Source organism: Sturnus vulgaris, chromosome 7, assembly GCF_052056855.1.
Source record: "Sturnus vulgaris isolate bStuVul1 chromosome 7, bStuVul1.hap1, whole genome shotgun sequence".
Classification (NCBI taxonomy): domain Eukaryota; kingdom Metazoa; phylum Chordata; class Aves; order Passeriformes; family Sturnidae; genus Sturnus; species Sturnus vulgaris.
This window is the reverse complement of record NC_142249.1, coordinates 41,483,459-41,509,792: the sequence shown is the minus strand read 5'-3', so window position 1 is coordinate 41,509,792 and position 26,334 is coordinate 41,483,459. Positions and strand designations below refer to the sequence as shown.

The window sequence follows — 26,334 nt, the reverse complement described above, 5'->3', positions numbered from 1 at the left end:
TTCTGTTGACAGAACAAAACCACGTACAACTTGTAGGGCACCAGTCTGAGTGTTAAATGAACGAATTCCTATCTCCATAGGAGTGGAATTGCAATAAATTGTGCATTTAAAAAAAGAAGGCTATTTTTAATTTGACTTCTAAATACTGGCTCAAGTTAAATGATAAGAAAGAGCATTTGAGATGCATGCTTAACACATGAAAAAAGTGCTGATCCTTGTGAATTAAAAAAAAAACCCACAACAAAACGGAGGGGTGTGTTCTCCTGGTGACTGTGATTACAATAGAAGAATAAATGCTTGGAAAACTTAGGAAATTCATTTCTGAACATGCATTCTTAGAGATTGAGCATTGATCTAAGTTAACTTTTATTCCACTTGACCTTTATTTTTGGACTGAGCTGCAAAACCTGTCTAGATCCCGAGTCTGAATGAAATGATGCTGATGACAAATGCAACCACCTTTTCACTCCACCCGTTTTCCTTCTGGGGGTGCCTGGGTGTGGATGTGGTGAGGGACGGTCTGTGCTTATCTGTGCCTGGGAGCTGTGCTCCCTGCACAGGATGTTGCTTTGATGTCCTGCTCCTGTCGGCCAGAGCCCTTTAGCTCAGTTGGGCAGTGCCGTGTGCCCAGCCCGGCTGCCAGAGCACAGGAGCATCTCTGGGTAGGATCAAGGTTGAAGCCTTTCAGTCTCGGCTCTCCTCCAGCTTCTTTGCATAATTTGAGCCCGTCTCTGTCCAGAGAGAAACACTCGAGTTATTTCAAGTCACTGGGACAGGAGGAAAGGCTCCACCTGAAGGGCTGCTCAGCAGGGTGGGCTGTGTTCCCCACCTCAAATCCCCACGTGTGCTCTGGAGGTGCCTGGTGGCTCCTTGGTCTTTCCTCCTTGTCTGTTCTCATGCACCCTTGGCTTTTGCTGTTGAGCCTGTGCACTTCTTAAATTCTTGAACAACTCCTTGGCATGGCTTTTGCTCTCCCACATTCGTTGGTTGTCAGTTGGGCCTTTACAAATGTGCCAGAAATGCCACGTAGACACTTTTGTGTGTTTGTGGACCTGGCATGTTTGCATCAGCCTCCAGAAGAGAATAATCTGAGTAACATGTCCTGGCTTGCTGAAACAATAGGGTGTTTTTTCTGTCTTGGTGTAGGTATTTTGCACATTTGTAAGACTCATGTCATACCTCTAAAGCAAACCTGGGCATGGTTGTTCTGCAAAACCTGTTCTAAAATCTAAACCTATTTATTCCCTTCCCTCCATAAACTTCCTTATGACACAAGTGATATTTTGAAGAATGAGTGAATCAATATGACTGTTCCTCAATTATGGAAATAAAAACCTAAGCGGCATCAGAAGTCTGAAAGAAATACGGTATTTCCATGCCTGATGCAAAAGTGGCATGTTTTAATGACTGGAAAAGTCTTTGACTTCATCGTTTTGGTTGGGATTTGATCCTGGACATTGTTTAGACATTCAGAGAAAATATGTATTGGACTTTCATGTGGAACAGTGTCCAGGATTGTGAGGGAACTTTGTCTTGTTTCTCCATTAGGAAAGCCAGAATGCCAGGCAGTGAGGAGCCAGAGCAACAAACTGGATTTTGAAGCTCACTTTTCCTGCACAGTTCCTGGAATCTCTGGTGAGGAATTGGTGTTCCTGAGGCTGCAGTGCAATTTTATGCCTTCTGTAACAAAGGATCTGTGAGGAGTAAAACCTACTTTATTTCCAGTCTGGGGATTTGTAAAAGTTTGACATGCAGCCCAATTATAATTACGTTGGTTTAGTTCCCAAAGTGGACGCTCTTTATTCTAAAAGAGGCCCTACTGTGTGCAACCAGGAGTATTGAAGGCCCTGAAGTGTTAGCGTTTGAATGGTTTTGGCTTAGCTTTAAAATAAATATCTAGTGGATATGGAGCTCAGGGGAGTGGACTAAAGCAAATGGAAAAGGTGAATTAACTGGAAGCTGTTCCGCAAGGCTGGGCCCATAGAGCCACAACACAGCAGCAGATGGAGGCAGAAGAAAGGCGTTTGGAGAGCTCACTTGTGTTTTGAGCCTGAGGAGAGGTGGGTGCCATGCAGAGGCTGCTGTTCCTCTGCACAGGGTTATTCTGTCAGTCCTGCTCTTGCTCTGCAGCATCAGTCCTGTGAGTGCCTGCACTGCTCCCACCAGGAACAGTGAGACCCATTCCTGGCAGCTTTGGAAAGGCTGCAGTGTTTGTCTCTGGTACCTGATGGTTCTTTTCAGGTGTGAGTGATAACACCAGCAGGTTCCCTTCCTGAAGTCAGAGATTCACAGTTTTTCCTGTCTGTGATGGAAATCTGGAAAGAGGAGAATGTGTGCTTCTTCTGGGGTGTGTGTGACACAGGGTGACTGGGCAAAACAAATTGGCAAATCCTCATTTTTCTGGGCAGGGAAGGAGCCTCACGTGGAGCTTTTGGCCAGCTCCTGGTGGGAGTTCACGTGCCTGTGAGCTGGAGGTGGCCGTGGCTCTGGGGCTGCAGGGTTTGTGGGGTGAAGAGCCCCTGTGCTGGGAGTGGAGGTGGACCCTGCTGTTGGGTCTCTTACAGGAGGTTTCTGAGAACCAGGATGGTGTTTGGCCCCCGTTACAGATACAGGTACCCAGGGGTTGGTGTGACAGAGGGACACTCAGGGACACTTTGTGAGACTTGGGACTCTGTCGGAGGAGGGGATGGCAAAGGGCCAGGCCTGTGGCTGAGTGTCTGACAGAGTGAGTTACTGCTTGTCGGCTGATAATTGGTGCTGTTCACCTCTGCACACGCTGCTTGGCCTGGAGTGAGGGTGAAGCAGTGGCTGGGGACACGGCAGAGAGGTCTCGGGTCTCTGCCTTCTTCTGGTGGCCACAGCTCCCTCACTGGTCACTGCGGTGCCCCAGCATCGTGGCAAGGTCCTGCTGGCAAGGCAGGAGAAGTGTGATGGCCAAGGATTGCTGTGTCTGGCTTGGGACAGCTTTGCCTGAGAAGTTCCCAGGGCCACACCTGAGGTCTCACAGGGTGGGACTGTGGTTTTACAGCTGCTCCTGGTGGGCAGCACGAGAGCTCTGCTCTGGGTGTGCAGGCTGAGAGCACAGACAGCCCTTTGGGGGCTGCAGTGGATGGGACCCTGCTCCAGGACCCTGCTGTGGGTGTGCAGGCTGAGCCCTTTGGGGGCTGCACTGCCCAGGACCCTGCTCTGGGTGTGCAGGCTGAGCCCTTTGGGGGCTGCACTGCCCAGGACCCTGCTGTGGGTGTGCAGGCTGAGCCCTTTGGGGTCTGCACTGTCCAGGACCCTGCTCTGGGTGTGCAGGCTGAGCCCTTTGGGGGCTGCACTGCCCAGGACCCTGCTGTGGGTGTGCAGGCTGAGCCCTTTGGGGGCTGCACTGCCCAGGACCCTGCTCCAGGGCTCACCCAGCAGAAAAGTGAATGTGCCTAGGGAAGGTTGGTTCTGAAATGCTGACCAGTGTGAACACGAAGGGAAGTGAACCCAAACCAAAGGCACAAACAGCAGTGACCCAGAGGCTGTAAATGAAGTCTCTGAGGGGTTGGTGTGCCAGCAGTGGGAAAGGATACCAAATGTGGGGTTTTTTTTCAAAGTTCTGAAATATTCTTCCAAAAATCTTAGGATTTTTTTGACATGATTGATCTTGTATCAGTTCCACAGGTGTGTTTGGTTGTATGTGAAACAGAGATTCTTATGAACTTAAGTTCGTAAAGGCATATTAATTAAAAAATGAATGTTGGACAAGCCAAAAACACTTGCATGTCATAGTTGTTTGAAAGATGTTTGTCAGTGTGTTAGCTGACAGCTTGGTGCAGCTTGCAGGTTTTACCCAAATAGTTCTTAGGACCACAGCTGAAGGAAAAAAGTGCTTAAATGTGTTACCTTCTCTTTGGGAGATAATTCTGGGTCAAGAGGCCACAGTAGCTGCTGTGTGAAGAAGCAAACCAGGCCAAAGGAACGGGCTTGTATGGCCAAGGTGAGTTAGAGCTGAGCAGGGAGGTGGCTTCTATGGAGTAGCAGTTGGTCACTTTGCTGAGACACCAAGGAGGTATTTGAGCATCTGATCTTAAAGGGAGATTCTGTTGATTCTCTGATCTTGAAAGGCTACTTTCTTGCAAAACAAACAAACAAAAACCCACAAAGAGCATGTCTTCTCTGTTAAAGTAATTAAAAATGTTTAAATACAGTAAAGGAGCATAGTAAATATTTTCCATATAAAACTTGCAAAAAAATAACATCTGATTTTATTCTGAATTAACAAGTAGCAAGCTAAAACTTAGACCTTTTTTGGAAAGATTTGAGGAATTCATGAGAGTTTCATTGCTGAGCTGACCCACCCCTGAAGGTTGTGCAGAAATAGGCGGCACCTTTGGGGGTTGTGCATCTGGAGTATAAAAGTAAAAATTACTTTAAATGGCTGAACTGTTTTGGGTTTAATTTAATTTGTGTTTTTGTTTACTTGTTTTTCATAAAAACCCACAGTAAATGCTAAATAAAGTTTGTTAAATGCTCAGCCCAGCTGCATCATGAGGAGGGTTTAAAGGTGATTAAACTCTCCCTCCCAGTCTGACACTTTAAAGAGTGTTGCAGATCTTCCACCCTGCCGTGGTGGTGTGGGGACATGCACAGGGTCTGCCAAAAGTTGCAGAGCTGATCCAGGAGCTGAGAAGCAGCTCCTTGTCTTGTCTGCCCTGCCCAGGTCACCCAGGCCAGCTCACCTGGCTGCCTTTGCTCAGCTCAGGAGCTGCAGGTCCTGTGTCCTTGGGCCAGTAATGGGGCCTTGCTGGCAAAGGCCTTGGGAACTTTTCATAATAATAATAATAATAATAATAATTAGCACAGTCAGGCCACTGTAAGCCTGCTTTCCAATTAAAAATAAACTTTAAAATATTGTATTTATAAGCGTGAATAATCAGATATATCCTTTTCCATAAAAAATGGGGACCTGAGTTTCTGGGTGTTGGGAGTAGAGGGATGGAGAGGGAAATGGCCTTTACAGACTGTATTTAGTTAGTCTTAACAAGATGTTAATTTGTCTTCAACAGCAATTGAACCTTTCTTAGAAAAGAACAAAAATAAGTACAAAATCAGATCTAAAACTGGTTATTTAAATTGTACTCAACTTCCCAACTTAAATCACCTCGATCAACTTGGAAGCATTTAAATGCACACCAAAACCTGAAATGAATATTCCACATGTACAAATGTAAAATGCTGTTTTGAAAACTTCGGATAACAAGGTAAAATTCCAAGTGTGTGGATTGTGGGGGGGATTTTTTGTTTTGTTTGTTTCAAGCCTCGAATTTTGAATCATTATGCTCACACAATTGCTCAGCTGGGTTTATTTTTCATTTCTGTAGCTGTTCTTTTCCGGGTGGTAGTCCAGAGAAAGTTCTGTCCCAGGTGTGTCCCTGCTGAGGTGGGGTGAAATGCTCCATGCCTTGCTGAGGAATGCTGCTGTAGTGCTGAGCTCAGTCAGTGAGGTGTTCCTGGCTGAGCAGCCCGGCTGGAATTTTGGGTGGCCAGGGGTTGCCTCTCCCCGGGGCCAGCCCTGCAGAGTGCTCTGGCTTGTCCAGCCCTCCCTAGAATTGCCAGTTTGGCAGCTATGCCCTGCGAGGCTCACCACTGAATTATTTTGGAGCTGTTTGATTTCTTTGCAGCCCTGCTGTGGGAACTCGGTGTTTTTGGGGTTCTTTGGTGGGTTGTTCTGCCTGCTCCGAGCTGGTACCCCTGCCATGGTGCAGTGACATCTCGGGCCTTTGCATGGGTGACAGCAGAGCTGTTCTAACATCTCCCAGCCTCTCCTCCTCACCTGGTGGCAGGTGAGCTCCGGCGGTGTCGATGTGGTCAGACACAGACACGGAGCAGAGGCTGTGCTGGGAATTGGTGTTGCAGCAGTTTGCAGACAAGACCTGCCCTGTGCTCCTGTGCCCCTGGGGCTGTGGAGGTGGGACAGTGGCAGGACTCCAGAGCAAGGAGCACTGAGTGCTGCAGGGACATGTGGGGTTTATGGCTGCTGGAGGAGGTGATGTACATTGCAGCTCCAAAAATAGGTGTCTGTCTGAGCAGCTGTGGGTGAGGAGTCATCTCTGAGCAGAGTTCTCAGCTCAAGCTCAGCTGGTACTCCTAGGGTTTCTTGCAGCAGGGTGTTTGTATCAGTAGGTCAGTGTTAACTGGTGTCCAGCAGCCCTTGTCTTCTCCAAATAATCACTTTGAGGAGCTTGGAGTGAGTGGAAATAATCAAGATGTTGAAAAAGGGAACAGAAAAAGAGACAAAATCAAAGTGCTTTTCTTGGTTAAGTAGTTTTGCCATGTAACTTGTGTAGGTAGCTGCAGTTCAGTTCCCTGCATGGTCATGAATGGATATTGGGAGGATGCTGCTGCATCTTGGAATTCAGGCAAAATCCTAGGCTGAGCAGATTTTGTTTGTCTGCATAAATGTCTCTCCATGAGAAACAAACCCGACCAACAACCAAGTTCACACAGTAGCAACTCACTGGCTTTAGCTTCAAACTCTGCTAGCCCAGGTTGGGATTATCTTTGCTCTGGGGAGCCATGAGGAATGCTGGATGGTCTGTCCTGAAAATGGTGAGAGGGACACGCAGGAAGTCCTTGCCATCAGACCACAGTGGGACACCTGAGCCCAAAGCTCTGGTACAAAGAGCTCAGTCTGGCCCCTGTTTGTGGTGAATGTCCCCAGACAAAGGGCTCTGCAGATCAGTAGGGGTGACTTCTGGTTTTGCTAGCTCATACTGTCAAGTGGGTTCATATTATTCAGTCAGTTCTGGGGGGTTTGGAGATGATTTAGTAATTCCTGGTTTTTCCAGCCTACTTCAGAAAAATAATGTATTAAAAGCATTGATAGAGAATTGGTTTATTCAGCTCAGAGCTGCTTGTTTGCTGGCAGTGCTCAGCTTCCTTTGGAGCCCTGGCTGCTGCAGGGCAGGCTGGGGACCCTTGGGGACAGGGGCTGGTGTCACTGCTGCTGAGTACCATTGCTGAGAGCTAATCCTGCTTTTCACAGGGGAAATGGCTAATGTGTGAGTAGGTACCTTATGAACAAGCAGCAGCTGGGTGCGAAGCAAAAATCTACTAAAACATGACTAATTCCTGAGTGTTGCATAGAGTTTCTGTCTGTATTCAGCAGCAAATTACCATTTTGAGCTTATGCTGCTGTTGCTTCCCTGGAGCTGGCGTGAGCTGTGTGTTTGAACTGATGGTCATTGCTATGAGACTGTCACAGCTCTGCTACAATGTGGGCTTGGCTCTCTGTCCTTGCACTTGCAACACGGCCCATTCCATTCACCAAGAGCTGTTTTAATTGGGGTCCACTCTGTGTTATGTTAAAACTCTGATGCTGGGCGCAGAAACCCGTGACACTTGTTTTGTTTGTTCCTGAAAACATATACTTCATTCTGCTTTGGCCATTCAAATTGGTTTTACATGATTGTCAGCTGAAAATAATGCTGGGATTGGCAGCAGCATGGCAGCTTCCTGCAGCCGGGCCCAGCAGTGGGGTAACTGGTCCAGGGGGCTGGGAAATGAGAATTCCTGCTCTGGGAGTGTGGGTTGCTTAGCAGGCAGCAGCCTTGGGGAAGGGCTGTCCCAGCACCTTGGCTGGCCTTGGCAGGCAGCTCCCTGTGCTGGGTGCTCCAGGACAGCAGAGCTGGGCCACTCCACGGCACATCGTGGCCACCATGGGCTGGCCCTGCTGTCCCTGAGTGCCCACTGGGCTGGGGCCACTGTGGGTGAGGCCAGGGCAGAGGAGAGAGCCTGGCTGTCTAACTGCAGCAGGATGGCTGGTTAGAAAATAACCAGTAGTCATGACTTCTGTTAATTAACTACTAAGAGTTAAATAAATGTTGTTGGAAAAACTAGTCTGTGTTTATTTGGCACGTCTCTCTCCAGCCCAGGCTGGTGCTAGTTGGTACACGCTCCACTGCTGAGCCTGTCTGCAGCGTGGTTTTATGTTTTCCATCTGTATTGATTTTCATGATTCATTGACCATGATCTAAGCAAAAAGCACACTTAAATGACACTGGAGACAGCTGTCTGTTAAAGTAGGACCTTTATGTAGTCTGAAATGGCGCCAGGTTTTTCTTCCATTACTTTATCAAGTAACACACACCAGTAATATTCTTTGTTGAATTTCCTTTTCTAGGTCACTGGTATGTCACCTCTCTTTTGTGTAAGCAGCAGATGGTAAATTCTTACTCTAAACTTTCCTATCGGTTTTGCTTCTGTTATTTTTCTGATAATCATTTGAGGTTATTCTGAAATGGAAGGGGCCTTACACTGTGTTTGGGAGTCTTTATGAAGGACTCCATTCTTGTCCCTGTGGAGCTGTTTTGGAAGTTACATGTGGGAAGTCCAGATAAAAGCACAAACGTTTAAATCTTGGGAAGCTGATGTGTAGCTTTTTCCAGTTATAATCTGTCTCTCTTTGCATGGCAGGCTGAAGTTCCAGATGTTGTTTTGGCTTGGAGATAGTGGGTAGGGGAAAAATAAGCATTCTAATGTTAACAGAGTCAGCCTGTCTGGATGTGAGCTGACAGGAAAAGGGAGAGATAAAAGCTTCATTAATGGTGTGTGCAGTGCTGGAGAGGCAGGGTGGCTGTCCCTGGAAAGCAGAGCTGGGCTGGCGGTGCCCGGTGCCAGCTGTGGGGCTGGCGGTGCCCGGTGCCAGCTGTGGGGCTGGCAGTGCTCGGTGCCAGCTGTGGGGCTGGCGGTGCCCGGTGCCAGCTGTGGGGCTGGCAGTGCCCGGTGCCAGCTGTGGGGCTGGCGGTGCCCGGTGCCAGCTGTGGGGCTGGCAGCTGCGGGGCTGGGGCCACCAGTGACCCCGAGCACTGACCCTGTGAGGAGCAGTGGGCTGGCTTTGGCTGGGCCGTCCCCCTTCTCCTGGTCAAGGTTAATTCTTGCCCCTCCAGGCTCCTGCTTGCCCTCAGCAGCTGCCTCAGGTTTTGGGGGCTGCAGAGCTGAGGTGAAGGCTGCTGGTCAAACGTGCTTTAGGGGTCAGGTGGCTCTGTGGCTCTTACCTGCACTGGGCTCTGTCCTGGAGCACCAGGGGATCTTTTGAAGCTTGTCCCTGCCAGCAGCTCCATTTATTGTGAGCTGCAGAGTGGTTTGGGCATGTGTGTGCTGATTTCTTCTGGGGGGACTAAGCTGCAAGCTCTGTTCCTGGTGTGTGGCAAATGTGCTCTGTCCTGGAACGTGGGCATGGAGCTCTCAGCCTCTTCTGGGCAGCTTGGAGACACGTTGGTAGCACCTTCCAGTGAGGGGACCAAGGTCAATCCACTCTGAAGTAAGAGTGCTGAAATGCGTGTCAGGAGTACATGTGGTGGCCAGAAAAGGGATTTCCTGGATTAGTCTATTGGTTATGTGTATAATAGTCTATCCATTTTCTATGTTATATTAAATACATTAATATACTGTGTCCCGTGTCTCTCATACCTGTTTGTCCTGTCAGGCTTATTTTTAAAATGTATGAGCAGATTATTTTTAATTAATCACTGAAGTTCTGCTGACTTCCTCTTAATCTGTCCTTTTCCCCCCTTTCATTATGTGTCTGGAAGTGAGAGTTTCTGGTCAATGGCCCATCCCTGCTGTGGTGTGGGGTCCTTTGGGGCTTTGTGAGAGCAGTTCTGGTGAGAATGCTCAGCTCACTTGCCTTAATGCCACGAGGCTGAAAGGGAGCAGTGCTGACACCGAGGCACAGAGGAGCTGAGCTGCTGCAATCCTTCTGGAGTCCGAGGTCTTGGTGTTTGCTGCTTGGAGCTGGGACTGGCTTGTGCTCCTCAGTTTGTGTGAGTTCCTGAGCGAGGGGAGCTGCTGTGTGTTGGTGTGGCAGGGATGCTTGGAGCAGTACAGTGCAGCCCAGCTGGACGTGTGTGTGTGAGCACAGACCAGGCTTGGAGTGCTTTAACCCTTTCTGGCCTTGTTTTTGTCTCACAATTGGGACTACATGTCTGGAGCTGACTGGCTGACCAGCTGTGGTTGTGTATGCTTTGCCTGACACCCCAGAAATCCCATGCTCAGAAATCCCGTTGGGCTGGGATGTGAAGACACGTCAGAATGAAGGGCCTGCTGCATGTCTGCTGGAGGAGGGGGCAGAAGGGGATCTGGGTGTGGGAGGCTGCTGCTGCTGCCTACCTTTGTGCTGCTCACATTCCTCACTCGGGCCCGCAGGCAGCTCTGGGGTGTCTTGCTCATGTGGTTCATGACTCAAGCCAAGCCCAGATGTGTTCAAGCCCGGTCTGGCCTATTTTCTGAGAATAATTTTGGGTGCCTCAGTCCATTTTATTGTGGTTTTCTTAGTGTCTAGTCCAGCTGAAGTTCAGATGATTCCTGGCCTAATTGAATGTTCACAGGCAGACATGGCAGCTTCTGCTCTCCCTCTGCAGCTGTGTTCCTGCTAACTTCAGAGCACTCACAATTAGAGCCACGCTGGTGAGAACCTGGGGTAGGGTTTTGATGCTGCTTTTTTTTTTCTTGCTTTTTTTTTTTTTTTAGTGGAAAGGTTTAGAGCATGAAACCCAGAAGAGTCTGTCTTGTGGCCAGAAGATGAGTGAAAATGCTGAAGGTTTCTGTGAAGTCAGATCTGGCCTTGTTGACCAGCCTGGCTTTCCATTTCCACTGAGCAGTGAGTGGCAGGGACTCGGAAACCTTTTTTGTGCTGACTGTTGGACCTATCCTTCAGCATTATCTGGCTGGCAGGTTGATGACAGTTACTACCCAACATTTATTTCCTTGTGCCTTTGACAGTGCTTTAGTGCTTTTTGACCCTTTGTAGGAGCAGTTTGTATAGCAGGGTATTTGTGGGGAGTACATTCACTCCTTTGAGTATTCCTCTGAGGAAAAAGGCTTGATGTTGTTGGAGGGAGAGTGGAGTGCTCACCTGCTCTGTGTGAGAGAGTGCTGCCTTGTGTCCTGCTCAGAATGATCCCTTCCTCCATCACAGCCCATAGTGAGGAGGGTGTTGGCCCAAAGCATATTTGGGTGTTCTCTGTGTTCAGGAGCAGTTGGTGAAGGTGGTGTTTGTCTCTCTGTGCTCACTGTGTTACATTCAGTCATGGCTGGGTGCTCTAGAGGTGTGGACCCTGGGGACAACCAGTGGATGTGTGTCACAAGCTCACTGGAGCCCTGAGTGTGGCCTTGTTCCCAGTGCTGCTGGCTGTGCTGCTCCTGGGCAGTGTGTGCACAGCCCAAAGCCAGGCTGCTCCCAAAAAGAGCTTGAGCTTTCACTGTGCTTCACATCTGCAGCTGGGGGGGTGAGGTCAGCCATGGGAATTCAGCTGTTAAATAGGGATAGGACTGGCTGCTTTTGGCTTCTGCAGCAGCAATTAAACCAAAAGTCTTTATGAATCTGTGAAATGGTTTTCTGAAGATCTGCAGGTACAGTTGGGTTTGGCAAGGCTATGTGAGGTGTGTGAGTTTGACAGCATACAGCTAAATAGGTGGAAAGAGAATACTCAAAACAGCTCTGGAAAGAAGTGTCAGAGTTGTGTATAACTGGGGTACATTTGAAGTTAGGAGAGGTGACTGGAGTGAAGGGTGCAGGCAGTGATGGCCATCTGTGATGGGAGCCCAGTTCCAGGAGGGACACAAGGGTTTGCCTGAGAGGTCAGAGTGCACACGGCTGTAACAGCAACTGAGGAGTGCCAGGACAAAGTGACTGTGAAGTTCTCGAGCTGTTCTAGGACACAGGCTTGAAGGTGAGACTGGCACAGGTAAGATGTGAGTGGAACAGACACCTGTGGTGGAGGCTGTGGTACCTTCTGAAGGCTCAGGTGAGAAAGGGGGACAGGACAGGGTAAAGCTGTGAACTGCAGCACTGAGGTTAGTGCTGCTGATGTGGGAAGAGCAGAAATATCACTGCAGGGTTCGAGGATGGAGAAAAGCCTGAGCTGGTCTTCACCTTGCTGTCTTCTCCAAGTCAGCTTTGGGTTGCATTTCCCTTAGCAATGAGTGCCCCTCACTGGTGTTCCTGGATTTCCTGAGGCTCTGGTCACCCCTGCTCCCAAGGGTCCCTTTGCACAGTGCTGCTGGGAGAAGGGCACACCAGGGCTGGAACAGGACCTGCTTTGTTGTATCTTGGGTTTAAGAACAGAATTATGTGGCTCTGGCCTGCCCAAACAGGCAACACCAAGCTGTGGAACAGTACTGCTAAAATTCTGGGGTGGTCTGGTATGATCTCTGAAGATTTGACTTTCTCGTGCAGCAGGGTGTTCCTTCTTGGGGTTGCTAATTGCATTCAGTTTTCTGGATCCAGAGCAATAGTTAGTGAAATGCTCTGCTGAGAGGAAATGCTGTTTCATGCCTTGTGCCTGTGGAGTGTCAGGAGCTGCTGTTCTTGGGCTGATTGCTCTGTAAATGTTGGTTAATTTTCTTTGGCTGGCTGAGGCCAGGAGCAGTTCAGCTCTAAGCGGGGTGCAGAATGAACACCTGACTTTTCCACGTCCCTTAACCTTTCTGACTTGGTAGCAGCCCATCACTCCTGAGGAATGCTGCTCTAATCCCAGTGTAATCCCTCAGCAGTGAGCTGGAGGTGTGAAGCCAGGCTCTCCTGTCTCTCCTCTGCCATGGTACTGTGTTCCTGTCCCCTGCCCTGCTCAGGTTTATAGATTTATATATATACACAAATAAAAATACGTGTATGTTTATAATATTTCCAGCTTTGATGGTTCTATTTTAACTGGTGGCTGTGTTTGCTGTGTCATGCTGCTATTGTATTATTCTGACAATGCAATGAAATTAATTAAAAAAAAAAGTTTGGCTAATTTTAATCAAAATACCCCAAACTGCATTCAGGGTAGGGTGCTTGGGCTAAAGTGCAGAAGTAGAATATTCTTGTGGTGATGACCCTGTGAAAATAACTCTGGAGGTTCAGGTTTACCCAGGGTAAATCTGCAAAATCTCGCTGGGATTATTACTGATGTGCAAATGAGGGTCCTCACTGGAGTGAAATATCAGCAGAGCTGAGGGGTCACCTGGAGCCAGGGGAGCTTCCAGCAGCGGCCTCACCTCACTGGGTTTGGCTCAGTGATCTGGCCTGATAGCATCAGGGACTGCCAATAAAAAGAATTTGCACCTCTCCGGGTCGCTGCATGTGTGAAAGCACACGGAGACTGTAGGGAGATGCTGCTTAATTAATGCATTTGTAGGAACTAGACCACATTGTTATCTTGCAGCAGGGCATGCCCCAGTGAGAGATGGTCTCCAAAAGCTGTGCACATCATCAGACCCAGGCTTCTCTGCAGCCCAGAATAAAGAAATGAGTATTAAAATTTGTGTAAGGGAAAACAGAGAAAACCAGGGGGAAAAACAGCTATTTTAATTTTTTTTTTAATTTTATTTTTAAGGAAAAAATAGGACTTTCGTTGGTGATAACCAAGCCAAAGATTTGTTTTTGGAAATGTTTGTTTTGGTTGGCTGGAGTGTTCTGCAGAAACTCCAAACAGGCGAGCTATGTAATATTTAACTAGTTACTAAAAAGCATTTGAAAATGATTAGCAGGCAGTGATCTCATTTAGAGTGTGAGTCCAACTGTCTGGGTTTCTGGCTGAGATTATAGCAGAGCTGTGTTTATTTGGGGAGCAGGGGGTGATGCAGTGGCTGAGCTTTCACTGTGGGTGCTGGCTCTGATTTATTTGGATGCAGTGCTTTCACTGTGAGGTGCTGGATCTGATTTATTTGGGGAGCAGGGGTTTGTTTGGATGCAGTGCTTTCACTGTGAGGTGCTGGATCTGATTTATTTGGGGAGCAGGGGTTTGTTTGGATGCAGTGCTTTCACTGTGGGTGCTGGCTCTGGTTTATTTGGGGAGCAGGGGTTTATTTGGATGCAGTGCTTTCACTGTGGGTGCTGGCTCTGGTTTATTTGGGGAGCAGGGGTTTATTTGGATGCAGTGCTTTCACTGTGGGTGCTGGCTCTGGTTTATTTGGGGAGCAGGGGTTTATTTGGATGCAGTGCTTTCACTGTGGGTGCTGGCTCTGGGGCAGGGGCTCTCGGGGCCATGGCAGAGCCAATCCCAATGGCACAGGGACTGGGGCTGGGGCTTTGTGCCCCCTGTTTTCCCCCTGCCAGGTCAGGCCAGGATGCAGCAGGGGCAGTGTGGGATGGGCAATCCCAGAGCTGGAGTTGTGTTCCTGCCTGAGCTCCTCCATCACACAGTGCACAGATAACATCTGCAATCATCACACTGCTGCTGGCTGGAGGAAAGCAGGCCAAGGCTTGGAGAGGTAGGCTTTGAGTAAGTTGGAAGTAAGTCACTGTCACTGGGTGCGTTTTGGGTTTGTGTGGCTATTTTAATCCTTTTTACCTAAACTGTTCAGAAACAGCTCTTACAGGCAATTCCTGGTCACCTACCAGTTGAAAATATTTGTGTTTCACAGTGGATAAATCCAGGGGTTGTGTTTGGATAGAGTTTGTGTCTTCATGGGCAGTTTTGTGCTGAGATGTGGCAGTGTGGTGTTTTTGGAGAGAGAACAGTTCAGGGAGAAGTGTGGCTCTCTGGCAGCAGGATGTGCAGGGATGCTCTCCCTGCCTCCTGAGCCCAAGGCTCAGCACAGGGGAAGTCACCAGACATTGATGGGGATTTTCCTCACTCTGTGGGCATCTGGAATGGCCTTGGCAGAGTGGTATTGAAGGTTGTCTGTAGCTGTGACTTGTGTGTGACAGGGAAGGTGTCCCAGGAGCTCTGCAGCTGTGCAATGGAGCTTTTTCCCTGGTAGTTACAGAATGCAGTGTTCCCCTCTGGCAAGAGCTGTCTGTGTGCCATGGAAGAGAGAATACCTGCACAGTAGCGTAATAAAACAACACCTTAGTTGGTATGTGAGATGTGTGAGAAGCCGCAGTAATTCACGAGTATCTCGGTGTCTGAGCAGATAGCTGTGAGGTGAAACCTGGCCCTGAGCACTGCCCTGGGTGGCTCAGGGCCTGCAAACCCCCGTGTGTTCATGGTGAGCTGTTTCTGTGCTCGTGTGGAGCTGCACAGGACAGGGTCAGTGAGCCACAGACAGGGGCTTTGTGAGTGAGGGCTGTTCAGCAGTGCTGCTGATGCAGGGGCTGCAGGGGAAGGCTGTTCTTGGGGCAGGGCTAATCCTTGAGAACTTCCTCCTGCTGGATTTATTTACCCCACAAGGCAACAAATGATATGGGAAGATACACGTGTGTCTTCAAAGGCACCGGGAAGCTGCAGATCAATTTAAAAGTGTCTGTGCTTGCTTCATTGTTTGACTAAGCCGTGTGTCAGTGGGTTGCCTAAGACCCCTGTTCTGATGCAATACCTGCACACCTCCGGAGCTTCTCCCCCGGCCCAAGTGCCTGCCGTGTTCTGCCTCCTGCAGCCACAGGAGCTTCTGCTGCCCACATGGAATCACTGAATGCTTGTGTTGGAAAAGCCCTCTAACATCATGAAGTCAAACATTCTTCCAGCAGTGCCAAGGGCACCGCTAACCCAAAGTGCCACATCTGCACAGCTTTTAAATCCCTCCAGGCGTGGGGACTTCGCTGCCCTGGACAGTGCCAGGCAGCCTGTGCCAAGGCTGGACAACCCTTTCCATGAGGGAATTTTCCCCAGTATGCAACCTGAACCTACCCTGCTACAGCTTGATGCCATTTCCTCTTGTCATGTTCCTGTTCCCTGGGAGCAGGCTGAATTTATTTTTATATGACACTCGTGCTTAGCTTTTCCTTTTCTTTTAAGAACCAAGGGGTTGGCTCTTTGTGAACATGTCAGAGTTACTGACTGGGAGAACCTTCCAAGACACTTTACTCTGTGTAGCTGCCTTTCACGTGGTGGTTTTGTTCTTACTCAGCAGTGCTGTGATTTTTGCTTTGTACACAAGTACAGAAGAACCAGCATCCTTTACTCTTTCTGTGTTTGCAGCCACTTGAATCTGAGACATTTGGTCTTTCTGGGTGGCACTTTGACACATTTTTGGAGCTGTGAAGCGTGGATGTGTGCCTTGTGCCTTTGCAGGTGGGTACCAAATGGAGTTGGTGGCTGGTTTCCATCTTCTGAATTCTGGCAACCAAGTTTATACCCTAAGAAAGGACTGGCCAAGGCTGTCGCTCTCTGACGCAGGGAATGCCTTTGTGGGGTTGCACCTCTTTGTGTGAGCTTCAATTAAAGAGCAAGCTGTGAATTATTGCTTTTAAATGCACATTTCTCCTTCTGAAGTCACAGCTGTGGGTGAATTCAACTCGTGTGTGGCTGTTGTGGATGGCACAACTGTGATCCAGTATTATGGATGTTTTCTTTTGATAGGAATCTGGTGAGGTACATGCAAAATATGTGCAGCCCTTGGGCTCTTGGCAGGGGGCCAGTGGGACTGCCAGCGATATCTGGGTGCTTCTGATCTCATCCGGAAAGTCTGAGCTGCTTCATGTTCCCATGTCTGTGTCATATGGAGATAAAGGCAGCCTGGAGTCCTGCACGGATGGGCTCGCTCTGTCTGCCACAGTCTGTGCTCACTGGTGGCACCAAAGGCCATTTCCCTGCTGCCTGCAGGGCTCCTGGTGGTGTTTTGGGTTGTCTCAACTGGTTCTTCTCTCCCCTGTGGCTCCTTGCAGCTGCTGTCCCGACAGCCCCAGTACAGAGCTTCACCCCACATTGCTGTCAGGCCATACAGGAATGATTTGGCAGGACACAGTTTTCTTAGGGAGAAAGGAGAGAGCAATATTAGCTGTGAGATTGAACAGGCTTTGGGGTTTCAGGGTGGATTTTGCAGTGTTGGGACTTTATGACTACAAACCATAAGGATTCTACCTGAGCCAGTTGTGTGCCTGTGTGTTGTGTTGGGTGTCTTCACCAAGTGTTTGATCTGCCTTGTGCTTGGCTTATTGTTCATTTGGGCTTCCAAAGCCAGTTTAAAGGACTCCTTTGGAATCCAAAGCTGGCCTTGGAGCAGATGCTGGCCTGCCCAGGAGCCAGGGTCCCTTCCTTGCCTGCAGTGCATGGCAGGTTTGTTTGGAAATCTGGGAGCTGCCACTTGAAAAGAGACTTTTCCATCAATAGCTAGTTCTGGTTTTCCAATGATAATGTGCTTTTGCAGGAGGAGGTTAAACCCAAAGGATTCACTTTTCCCTGTATGTGGCTGAAGCTCATACATATCTCCATACATTATCCTCGTGACTGGGATCCCTGTTATCCCTCTGTGGATATGGATTGTGGCACAGGGCACTGGGATCCCTGTTATCCCTGCATCCCGGGGCTGGGATCCCTGTTATCCCTGCTATCCCTGTTAACCCTGCATCCCAGTTATCAGGGATCCCTGCCCATGTTCCCAATGCCCTCTAGTGGCTCCTGCCATAGGGCACGGCCTGCAGCTCCAATCAAACGGCAAAATCCTTGTGTTTCCAAAGGAAAATACCTTCTGTGAATTTTTGCCGGTTGCTTGTTAATTCATCTTTATTTATTTGGGTTAAATCCCGGCTCTTCCCTTAGGAAAAAAGTTCTTGTGAATTCAGACACCAGATAGTAAATGGATGTCTCATGGATCTTTAAATCCATAGCAGTTTTCTATGGGGACTTATTAAAGAATGTTTTGTTCCTTACATTAAAATGTATATTTTCTTTCTCTCTAAACAAGTAGTAACTGGACGGGGTGTGCTTGCTGCTGTCACTAGAACCATACTTTGATGCTTATGTATGTGCATTAATTGCTTTGAAAAAGTAATTTTTTTAAAGCAGTGGGAACAACGCCTTTGAACTCGTGCTCTCAAATAATTTTTGAGGGAAAATTAGTATTTTGTGACGGTCAGAGTGTCCCTCCCAGCTCCTTTCCTGTGCAGTGTCCAGCACAGCTGGGCCATGCCAAGGCTCTGAGCTCCTGCCAAAATCCCCAGGGTGTCCTGGCTGCACAGACACGGTGCAGGTTTGGTTTGCTTTGGTGGTGAGGTGTGGAACACACGGGCTGGGTGTGCTGCAGGTGGGCTGCTGCAAATGTGCACAGCTCTTCTCAGCAGTGTCTCAGAGGAGATACTCCTTGAGGCTTTTGGGAAAATGAATGGCTGCAAGAACAGCTTCATAGAAGCAGGGTTTTAAATTGAAGTGTTGGGCTTTTTTCCTTGGGAGGACCATACATGCTGTGAAATGCATAAAATCTGTTAAAAGTCCAATTTGGTTTGTTTGCCTCTTTGGGGGCACGGCTCTGATTTCCATCCTCATCCTCCCTCTGAGAAATACAATGTGTACAAATGTACTTGTGTATATTTGTTTCTTTGTTTTTTGGGAACTCAGATAAACTGCTTGAGAAGACAGCAGATAAGTACACGACACAGGCAGAGCTTTCCTGGTGTTTCCCGGTGCTGCAGCCAGGTCCTGGCAGAGCAGAGCAGGGCTGGGCTCCCTGCAGGGCCCTGCTGCTGTGCCTCAGCCAGGGGAGGATGCCCTGGCCTGGGGGTCTCAGGGCTGCAGAGATGGGACAGCTCCCACCAGCACAAAATAACCCGTGCTGGTTTTAACTGGGCCCGAGGCTGCAGCCCTGGGTTACCTGTGAAGAGCTGGCTGTGCCTGAGCAGTGCTGGTGCTGCTGGTTCACCTCTGAACGTGCCCAGCAGTGTTACACTCGGGTTTTGTTTTTTTCAAGCCCCTGTTCCTTGAGCGAGATGTCCCTGCTGTCTGAAGGGCTCTCCTGGGGGTCCTGTCCCTGCTGGGATCCCTGGAGCTCCCCCTGCTCCCATCCATGCAGCCCTGGGCTGGCTTTGGGTTTTGGGGCTCCCAGTGAAGGAAGGAAGGAAGGAAGGAAGGAAGGAAGGAAGGAAGGAAGGAAGGAAGGAAGGACAGGTCCCTGAGCACCTTGGTCTGGGCACAGAGCCAGGGCTGCTCCAGCTGTTCTGCCAAGGCAGGGATCCCCAAACCAGCCTGCCTGGGCACCAGGGCACCCCTTGGAGCTGGTCTGGGGCATTGGGCCACTCAGGGTCCCTTGGGTAGCCCTTCTCTGCTTTAAACTGCCCATGGGGATGGCTCCCTGCTCGGGGGTTAGGCTGGGTTTGGGGATGGCTCCCTGCTCGGGGGTTAGGCTGGGTTTGGGGGATAGCTCCCTGCTCGTGGGTTAGGCTGGGTCTAAGGGATGGCTCCCTGCTCGGGGGTTAGGCTGGGTTTGGGGGATGGCTCCCTGCTCGGGGGTTAGGCTGGGTCTAAGGGATGGCTCCCTGCTCGGGGGTTAGGCTGGGTCTAAGGGATGGCTCCCTGCTCATGGGTTAGGCTGGGTCTAAGGGATGGCTCCCTGCTCGTGGGTTAGGCTGGGTTTGGGGGTGTTTGGTGAAGGTCAAGTATCAGCAGGTGTTAGGGATCCCTGGGGTGTATCAAGGACAGGTAGGGGAATTGTCCCTGGGGAATGGGTCCTTGGAAGGCAGAGGGTTGTTCTGGGAGGGGAGGTGGTCAGCACTGCCTGGGCCTTTCTGTGAAGGCAAAAACTGAATACTTGGGTCAGAAATTCATGATCGTTTTAACTGATGACGAATCAATTACTGAAAACGAATCCCTGTCAGGAAATAAATACAGAAGTAATGGCTTGGCTTTCATTAGTGAGCACTTAAGAAGTGCTAATGATTTGAAAAAGCACAACAGAAGAGATCTGAAAGGAAAATGACAATATCAGATTTATTTTCAATTTTCATCTGCTTCAATTAGAATTAAATCTGAAAAATGAAGACAAATACCTGCACGTAAGGAGCATAGTAATGGCTCAGTGGCTTATCAAGGAGAATTTTGGTTTGCACCTACTGCTTCCTGATGCTTTTGACTGGAATTTTGTTCCATGTGACTGGGCCAGGGAGTCTCTGTAGGAACCCACCAGCACAGGACAGATGAACCATTCCAATCACCAGCCCTGTCTGTTGGGTTAAATCCTAAGAAACTGCAGAAAAGTTTATTTTCAGAAGCTTTGTTTCACAGTAAAAAGCGGAGTAAAGAGTGGTCTGTTACTTTCTTGCAGAGACCAAGTATCACAGCAAAGATTGGAAATGCAAAGGCAAATTCACTCCTTTATTTCCTGTTTTAGAGGGAGCACGTGCCTCTGCTTTCTGCTGAAATCAGCCTGAACTGTGCTCACACAAGGTGTAGTTCCCTGTCTTCAGCAGCAGGGAAATGGGCTTGGGCCATCAGAAGGAAAATCCTTGGAGAAGCAACTTAAACTGGGAAAAATTACTCTTCAGGGAGCAGCATCTTCTTTAAATCCATCTGGTTCTTTCTCTTGCTGTCCAGCAATGGTTTTTGCTGGTTAATGGAAGTTATTCTGAGTTTTCTGATGGAGATCTTTTCTGTTTCCCCTCAAAGCCCAGATAATACAGTTTTACCGACCACCTTCTCAGTTCACAGTAATTTAACTTTTTAATAACTGGTTTAAAGAATGTATCATCTGTATTGCATTCCTGCTTGGTACTGGGAGGGTTCATACTTCCCTACTAGGAGCTTTTCTGTATCTACACAGTGTTTGCATGGGATGTCTCTGTGAATCTAAAAAGATGTTGCAGTAAATGCATGGATTTTGTAAGTGAAGGAAGTTATTTAGGAAACAAGGCAGAGTTAAAAAGGAGAGCAATCAACGCTGGGTTGTGTTTTGTGTAAGGAATTGATGAAAGGCATTGCTAAACGCTGCTCTTGTGGGGTGGTTGCATTTTTACCCAGCAGTGGAAGGATCCAGAGCTCTCATGTGTCTCCTTTCTGCAGCTCCAGGGCGGTTGATGGCGTTATGATTCTCCCCGTGCTGATGGTGATGGCGTTCCCGTCTCCCAGCTGGCAAGGTGAGTGCTGCGTGGGCTCGGGGTTCCCAGTGTGTGTTTGGTAACTCTGCATGGCTGCTGCAGTTTGGAAAGTCACTTCTGTAAGTGCTTTACACAGCTGTGTGCACGTGAAGCTTTTCTGACACACTGCGTTTAAGGGAATAAGGGAATAGTATTTCCACTGCCATGGAAAGGCCGGAATGGTTCATTTGGAGATCTCTTGGATATTTTGTGAGATAAGCCCCTGAAAGATGTGTACTCTCTGCTTCACAACCACCCTTTGGAAAACATTGGCTTTCTGGGAGTAAGTTAGTTTTTTCAGTTTTAAATTTCAACTTACTTGCGAGACTAAGTACTTGTGTGTCTGCTGTGGCATGTCCTTGTCAGCTGAAATAGCTGAATTAGAATCGTTACCTCCTACTTAGTGGTTCTTCAGCACTACCTGAAAACAATATCACTTCCTTTAAGCAGATTTGATTGTCCCATGATTTCATTACCTCTAAGTGAAGCTGTTAAGGACAGGGTGATGTTTTTTCCTGGGTTCTTCCCTTTTGCAGACGAGGAGCGGAAGCTGAAGATGGTTCCCTACGAATGTGTGTGTGAGGGCATCTCCTGTGGGAATGGGGATCGGTGCCAAGGCCAGCGCTGCTTTGCTTCCCTCAGCATTAACGACGGGGCCAAGGTTTACCAGAAGGGCTGCTTCCAGGTCTATGAGCAAAGGAAAATGACCTGCAAAACTCCTCCATCCCCCAACCAGGCCGTGGAGTGCTGCCAGGGACACCTGTGCAACATGAACATCACTGCACAGCTGCCCTCTGCCAAAGGTGAGAGCTGCATTCGTCAGCAGAGCATTTGGACAAAGAGGAGAGGGTTGGCTTGGTCTGCTGGCTGGCAGAGAGGTGGCTCCAGGGCTGGCTGAAGGAAGGGTTTTGGGGCACAGGATGCCCTGTGTGCCCTGGTCCCCACCCTGGGCCCTGCTGGCACACACTGATGCCCAGGGGGTGGCTGGTCTGGTCTGGGCAGTGAGGGGGCTGCAGTGCTTGGGGTCAGCGTGGAGGTGCTGCCTGTGAGAAGTGGCTGTTCCTCCGTGCAGGTGTGCTCACACCTGCCTGTGGCACAGCCTCTGTCATGCTGGGCGGGCACCGGGGTCAGGGTTGGTGTCTGTGCTAATGGGTTTAAAGACTTTCTCTGGGAATCTGCAAATTAATTTTTTTCTCTCTCTTTTCCCACTTTTTCCCTTCTCCCCTCTCTTCCAAGGGCAAACCTTCCAAGGAGAGGCTGCAGGTTACAGCATGGAAACACTAATCATCGTTATCCTGGCTCCTGTGGTAGTGCTGATAGTTTTTTCTGCAGTAGCTGTGCTGATCATCCGGAGAATACAGAAGAACCACATGGAGAGGCTCAATTCTAGGGATGCAGAGTATGGCACAATCGAGGGCCTCATAGCCTCCAACGTGGGGGACAGCACGCTGGCAGTAAGTGACCTCCCTGTGTGCAGGCTGTGAGTTCTCCTCACCCCTGACCCTCCTCTCCTCCTTCCCTCTGGCCACTGCCAGGGGATGCCACTTGGCCTCAGGACTCGAGTGGTGCTGTTCCTGTGCTCCCAGAGCTGTTGTATTAATGAGCTCTCTCCAAAAGATGGGTTTGGCAAGTGTAGGTCCTTTGACCTGGAGAATCCCTCTAAATTGTTTGTGTTCCTGGAAACAATGTAAGCACATCCAGACAGAGTGTGCCTGGCTGTTGGGGGGCCTGAGGTAATGGGAGAGGTGAAGAACTGTGCTGCTGTTTGATGTACAACAGCCTGAAGGGTTGGAAGTGATGTGGTGCTAGGTGAGAAAGAAAATACAGAGAATTTTGACGTTTAAAACCTTCAGGCCTGGCTGCCATGATGTCAGTAGCAGGACGCAGGGAGGCCTGGGATATCAGTGACATTTTGTTGATGGAAGAGAATGGGGAGTTCTAAGAAATGTGCAATTCTTACTCAGGGGTCAGTTTTCCTGCTCATGTGGTCTCTGGAGAATATAATGAGCTGGGAAGGGTGACTTTCTGCAGGGTGACTGTCCCTTCCCTGAGGCCATAGCACACAGCAGCTGTCCCTCACTTCATCTGAGCAGAGCAAGTAAAGCTGCAGGCAGATGGGGTGTTTGTTTCTGAAGCAGTGCAGAGTTTTCTTCTCCTTGCATTGCTGAGATAAAATGTCCCCAACATTAAGAGGTTGGAAAACATTTTCTGTTTTGGTGCTGTCCCACCATAATGTGCTTTCACTGCAGGGTTGAAGAGTGGCCTATGTCTGTTAACGTTTTTATTTTTTTCCCTTTCTCAGTAGTGCCATTGTGTCTCTCTAATGAGCCCATGGTTCCATGTTAGTGGTTTAAAGGAGGCAGTGTTGATGTGTGCACCGTGGCCCAGGCAGGTGTGCAGCTGGGGATCTGTCCTTGAGCACTCCAGCTTTTATCAGCTCTTCTCTCTTATCTGGGCAAGATCGTTTTGAGCCATTTGCAAACCTTTTGTGCTTCCAGTTACTTAACAAATGGTGATAAAACCTGTGAAGAATAAATCCAAATTGTGTTTTGAGGAGCTGTGAGGGTGGGTCTGCTGGGGCTGTCAGACCCTCAGTGATGGTGCCAGTGCTGCTCTGCCTCCCCGTGTGGCTGATGGTAGTTGGTGGTTCCTGTGCCTCAGCTTTCATCTACACAGCAAGTCTTCCCGATTCCAGATTTTTCTTCTCCATTGTGTTTTAAGTCACTGGTTTTGTCACACATTAAGTAAGTTTACATTTAGGATTAGTCTCCACAGTGTAGCAAGTGCTTAAAGCCCTAAGCTGCTTAGTGGGCATGGAAGGAGCTCTGGCCTCTTCAAATCTTGTTTTTACAGTTGCTGTAGATAAGTTTGGGGTGTTTTTTTGTTTTTGTTGCTTTTGTTTTGCCTCTGATTCAAGCATGGAGGAAAATGAGCCCTCAGTTTGTGTTAAAAAGTAAGGTAGTCTCTGTCACTCCTAGGTTGTCTTTTCCTTGAGCACTCGTTAAGAGGTTGTTAGAAGAAATGAGATTTAATGGATATCTGGTTCAAGCACAGCAATGCAGTTTTCTGGAAATAATGGAAAGTTGATTACACTTAGGCTTTTTTATCCTATTTTTCTTTGTAAAGAAAGAGTCCAGCAATAGTTGTTAGTGCTTTGAACTAATACAAAACTCTTGGCTGTAAAAGTATCTGGGCATTAGCATTTTACAAGCCTAATGGGATTTTAGCATTCAGTCAGGATCTCACTGATGTTTATTATCAGCTTACAGCTCAGTCTGCTTTCTATGCACTAAAATTACCAGAAACTGATAAAGCTTATAGGAAAGATTTGTTACAGAAGTTTTTCTGTAGTACCAATGCCAAATGTTGTGTAGGTGATGCTGGTAAATCCCTTCACCTTGTTTATTTGAAAACTGGTTTTGTTTTTAAATACCTGCACCAAGCTTGAATAGAAACAGAACCAGAACTGAGAGTGTATAAGGTAAGTAAAAGAAGAGTGAAGTGCTGAAAAAGAGGATAGCTGGTAGGCCAGGAGTGGGCTTCCAGTGCACAGACATCAATTGTCATATATTTATTACAGTAACTAAACAAATGCTTTATGAAATTACATCCCCAGAGCCAGAGATACCCCTGAGCTTTAACCTGACCTGTCCTTTGTGCATGTAAACAGGGAAAAATGGGCTTTCTCATGGCTTCTAAACTTCTGCTTTTCCTTCTGAACAGGATTTGCTGGACCATTCCTGCACATCTGGAAGTGGCTCTGGGCTTCCTTTCTTGGTGCAGAGAACGGTGGCTCGCCAGATCACCCTTGTGGAGTGTGTAGGTCAGTGTCTCCTGGCTCCTTAGCTTTGTGTAGGGCTTCAGTGTTAATTTTAAGGATTCATTAAATTTTCCATCAGCATATTTTTATTATTAATTGAGTAGTCTTAAATTTGAGTTTAGGAGGCATTTGGGTCAAAGACACCTGGAGGCATTGACATTGAGCCAGGAGGGGGTGCAGGCACTGGAGAGGTGAGGGAGCTGTTGGGGTGAAGAGCTTGGCCTGCAGACAGTGTGTCCTGATCTGTGCAGGACAGGGCTTGGTTTTGGTGGGGTTGGTGGTTTTTCTAATCCCTTTTTTAACTTGTGGGTAGGTTTGGGTTTTTGTTTTCTTTAAATCATCATTTTGTGTGTCTGCCAGGGCTGCTGATGGGATGGAAATGTAAAGGCTGTATCCCCAGCACTACATTTCCTTCCTGTCCTCCTGGCTGCAGGATTCACAGCTCTGTGGTGTGCACACTGACCTTGCCACGTGCTGCCAGAGTCAGTTCAGCTGCAGAAGCACTTCCATGGCTGGTGGCTGAATGGTGGCACCTCAGACCCCTGTGCTGCACTGGTGTGCAGGGAGGAGAGAGCCTCGCTCACAGGGAAAGGGAGGGGTGAGGAGCACGGTGTGGCTCCAGCGGTGGGAAGTGCAGGCAGGGGTGATCTCCTGGTGTGATGTCTGGTTCGTGGCAGTGGAGCTCTGCCTGCTGCAGGCTGTTTGCTCTTGACAGCTTCTCCTGTGTTCTCCCCACCAGGAAAGGGCCGTTATGGAGAAGTCTGGAGGGGTCAGTGGCAAGGAGAAAATGTTGCTGTGAAGATCTTCTCTTCTAGGGATGAAAAGTCCTGGTTCAGGGAAACTGAGCTGTACAACACTGTACTGCTGAGGCATGAAAATATTTTAGGTAAGTAGGACAAGCACGTTCTGTATCCTGGGGTGTCTGGAGTAAAGGTGAGTTACCTGGACAGGTGACCTGTGAAGCACTGCACCCTCACCTACAGCTCACAGTGTCTGGCTTCTTGTGATCAATAGCTGAAGAGAGATTTTCAGGGAGACACTTGCAGGAGGGGCTGAGTGTCAGATGGGGAATGTGCCAGAGCAGCTGTGGCTCAGTGCTCTGCAGCATTCCAGCAGGAAGCTGTTGATTAAGCAGATAATCAGGTGTTGGCAGCTGAGCACACAGACAGCACCGGAGGTGCCACACAGCCCTGTGGAAGGGACTGCTCTTGCAGCTCTGAGTCCTGCACAGGCTGTCAGGGGAGCTCTGGTGGGTCTGTGTTGGGCTGTAATCCCTGCAGAAATGGAGGGAGAAAAGGTGGGGAGGAGTTTATAATGAGATTTAGGGATTTGAATACTTTTCTTTATGGCTAAGTAAAGTGCAATATTAATCCAGTGTTCTCTTATGTTAAGTATTCTCGGGGTGAGAGTAAGCTCTTCTGGTGTTTAAACTTCAGCTATAGCTGCATGATGTATCTTTTCCCACGTAAATAGGAAAGTAAATGAACCTTGTGCATCACTCATGGCTCATGTGCTTGGTTCTGAGAAGTGGGAAAGTGGCTTTGTTGTGCTGGGCCATGTCTGAGGTTTAAGCAGCCCTTTGATTCCTGATAGATGTGCCCTTCTGTCACTGGTGTGCCACCTCTGCAAATGAAATCAGCAGCACATTTCCTGAGTGCTGACACTGCCTCACCCGAAATCTGTCTTCAATCAGTTTTCCTTTGGCTTCTTATTCTTGCTTCCTGTCAGAGAATGTTCCCTGGCACTCTAGCTCACCCTGCTAGACATCTGTGTG

At 48.7% G+C, this 26,334-nt stretch overlaps 1 protein-coding gene across 3 annotated transcripts in view; it reads left to right on the top strand.

Moving 5' to 3' along the window:
- The window catches only part of ACVR1 (activin A receptor type 1), a 44,377-nt gene that overhangs the window by 6,838 nt on the left and 11,205 nt on the right, over positions 1-26,334 (top strand). The window contains exons 2-7 of one of the 3 annotated variants that reach the window (XM_014890635.2): positions 15,879-15,971; positions 20,667-20,740; positions 21,277-21,543; positions 21,977-22,194; positions 24,464-24,563; positions 25,300-25,446. In XM_014890635.2, coding sequence (XP_014746121.1) covers positions 15,949-15,971; positions 20,667-20,740; positions 21,277-21,543; positions 21,977-22,194; positions 24,464-24,563; positions 25,300-25,446 — 829 coding nt within the window. In that variant the 5' untranslated portion in view covers positions 15,879-15,948. Of the gene's footprint in view, positions 1-1,555; positions 1,636-15,878; positions 15,972-20,666; positions 20,741-21,276; positions 21,544-21,976; positions 22,195-24,463; positions 24,564-25,299; positions 25,447-26,334 lie in introns of those variants that run through there. The other 2 variants (XM_088168468.1, XM_014890634.2) reach the window with 2 other exon arrangements.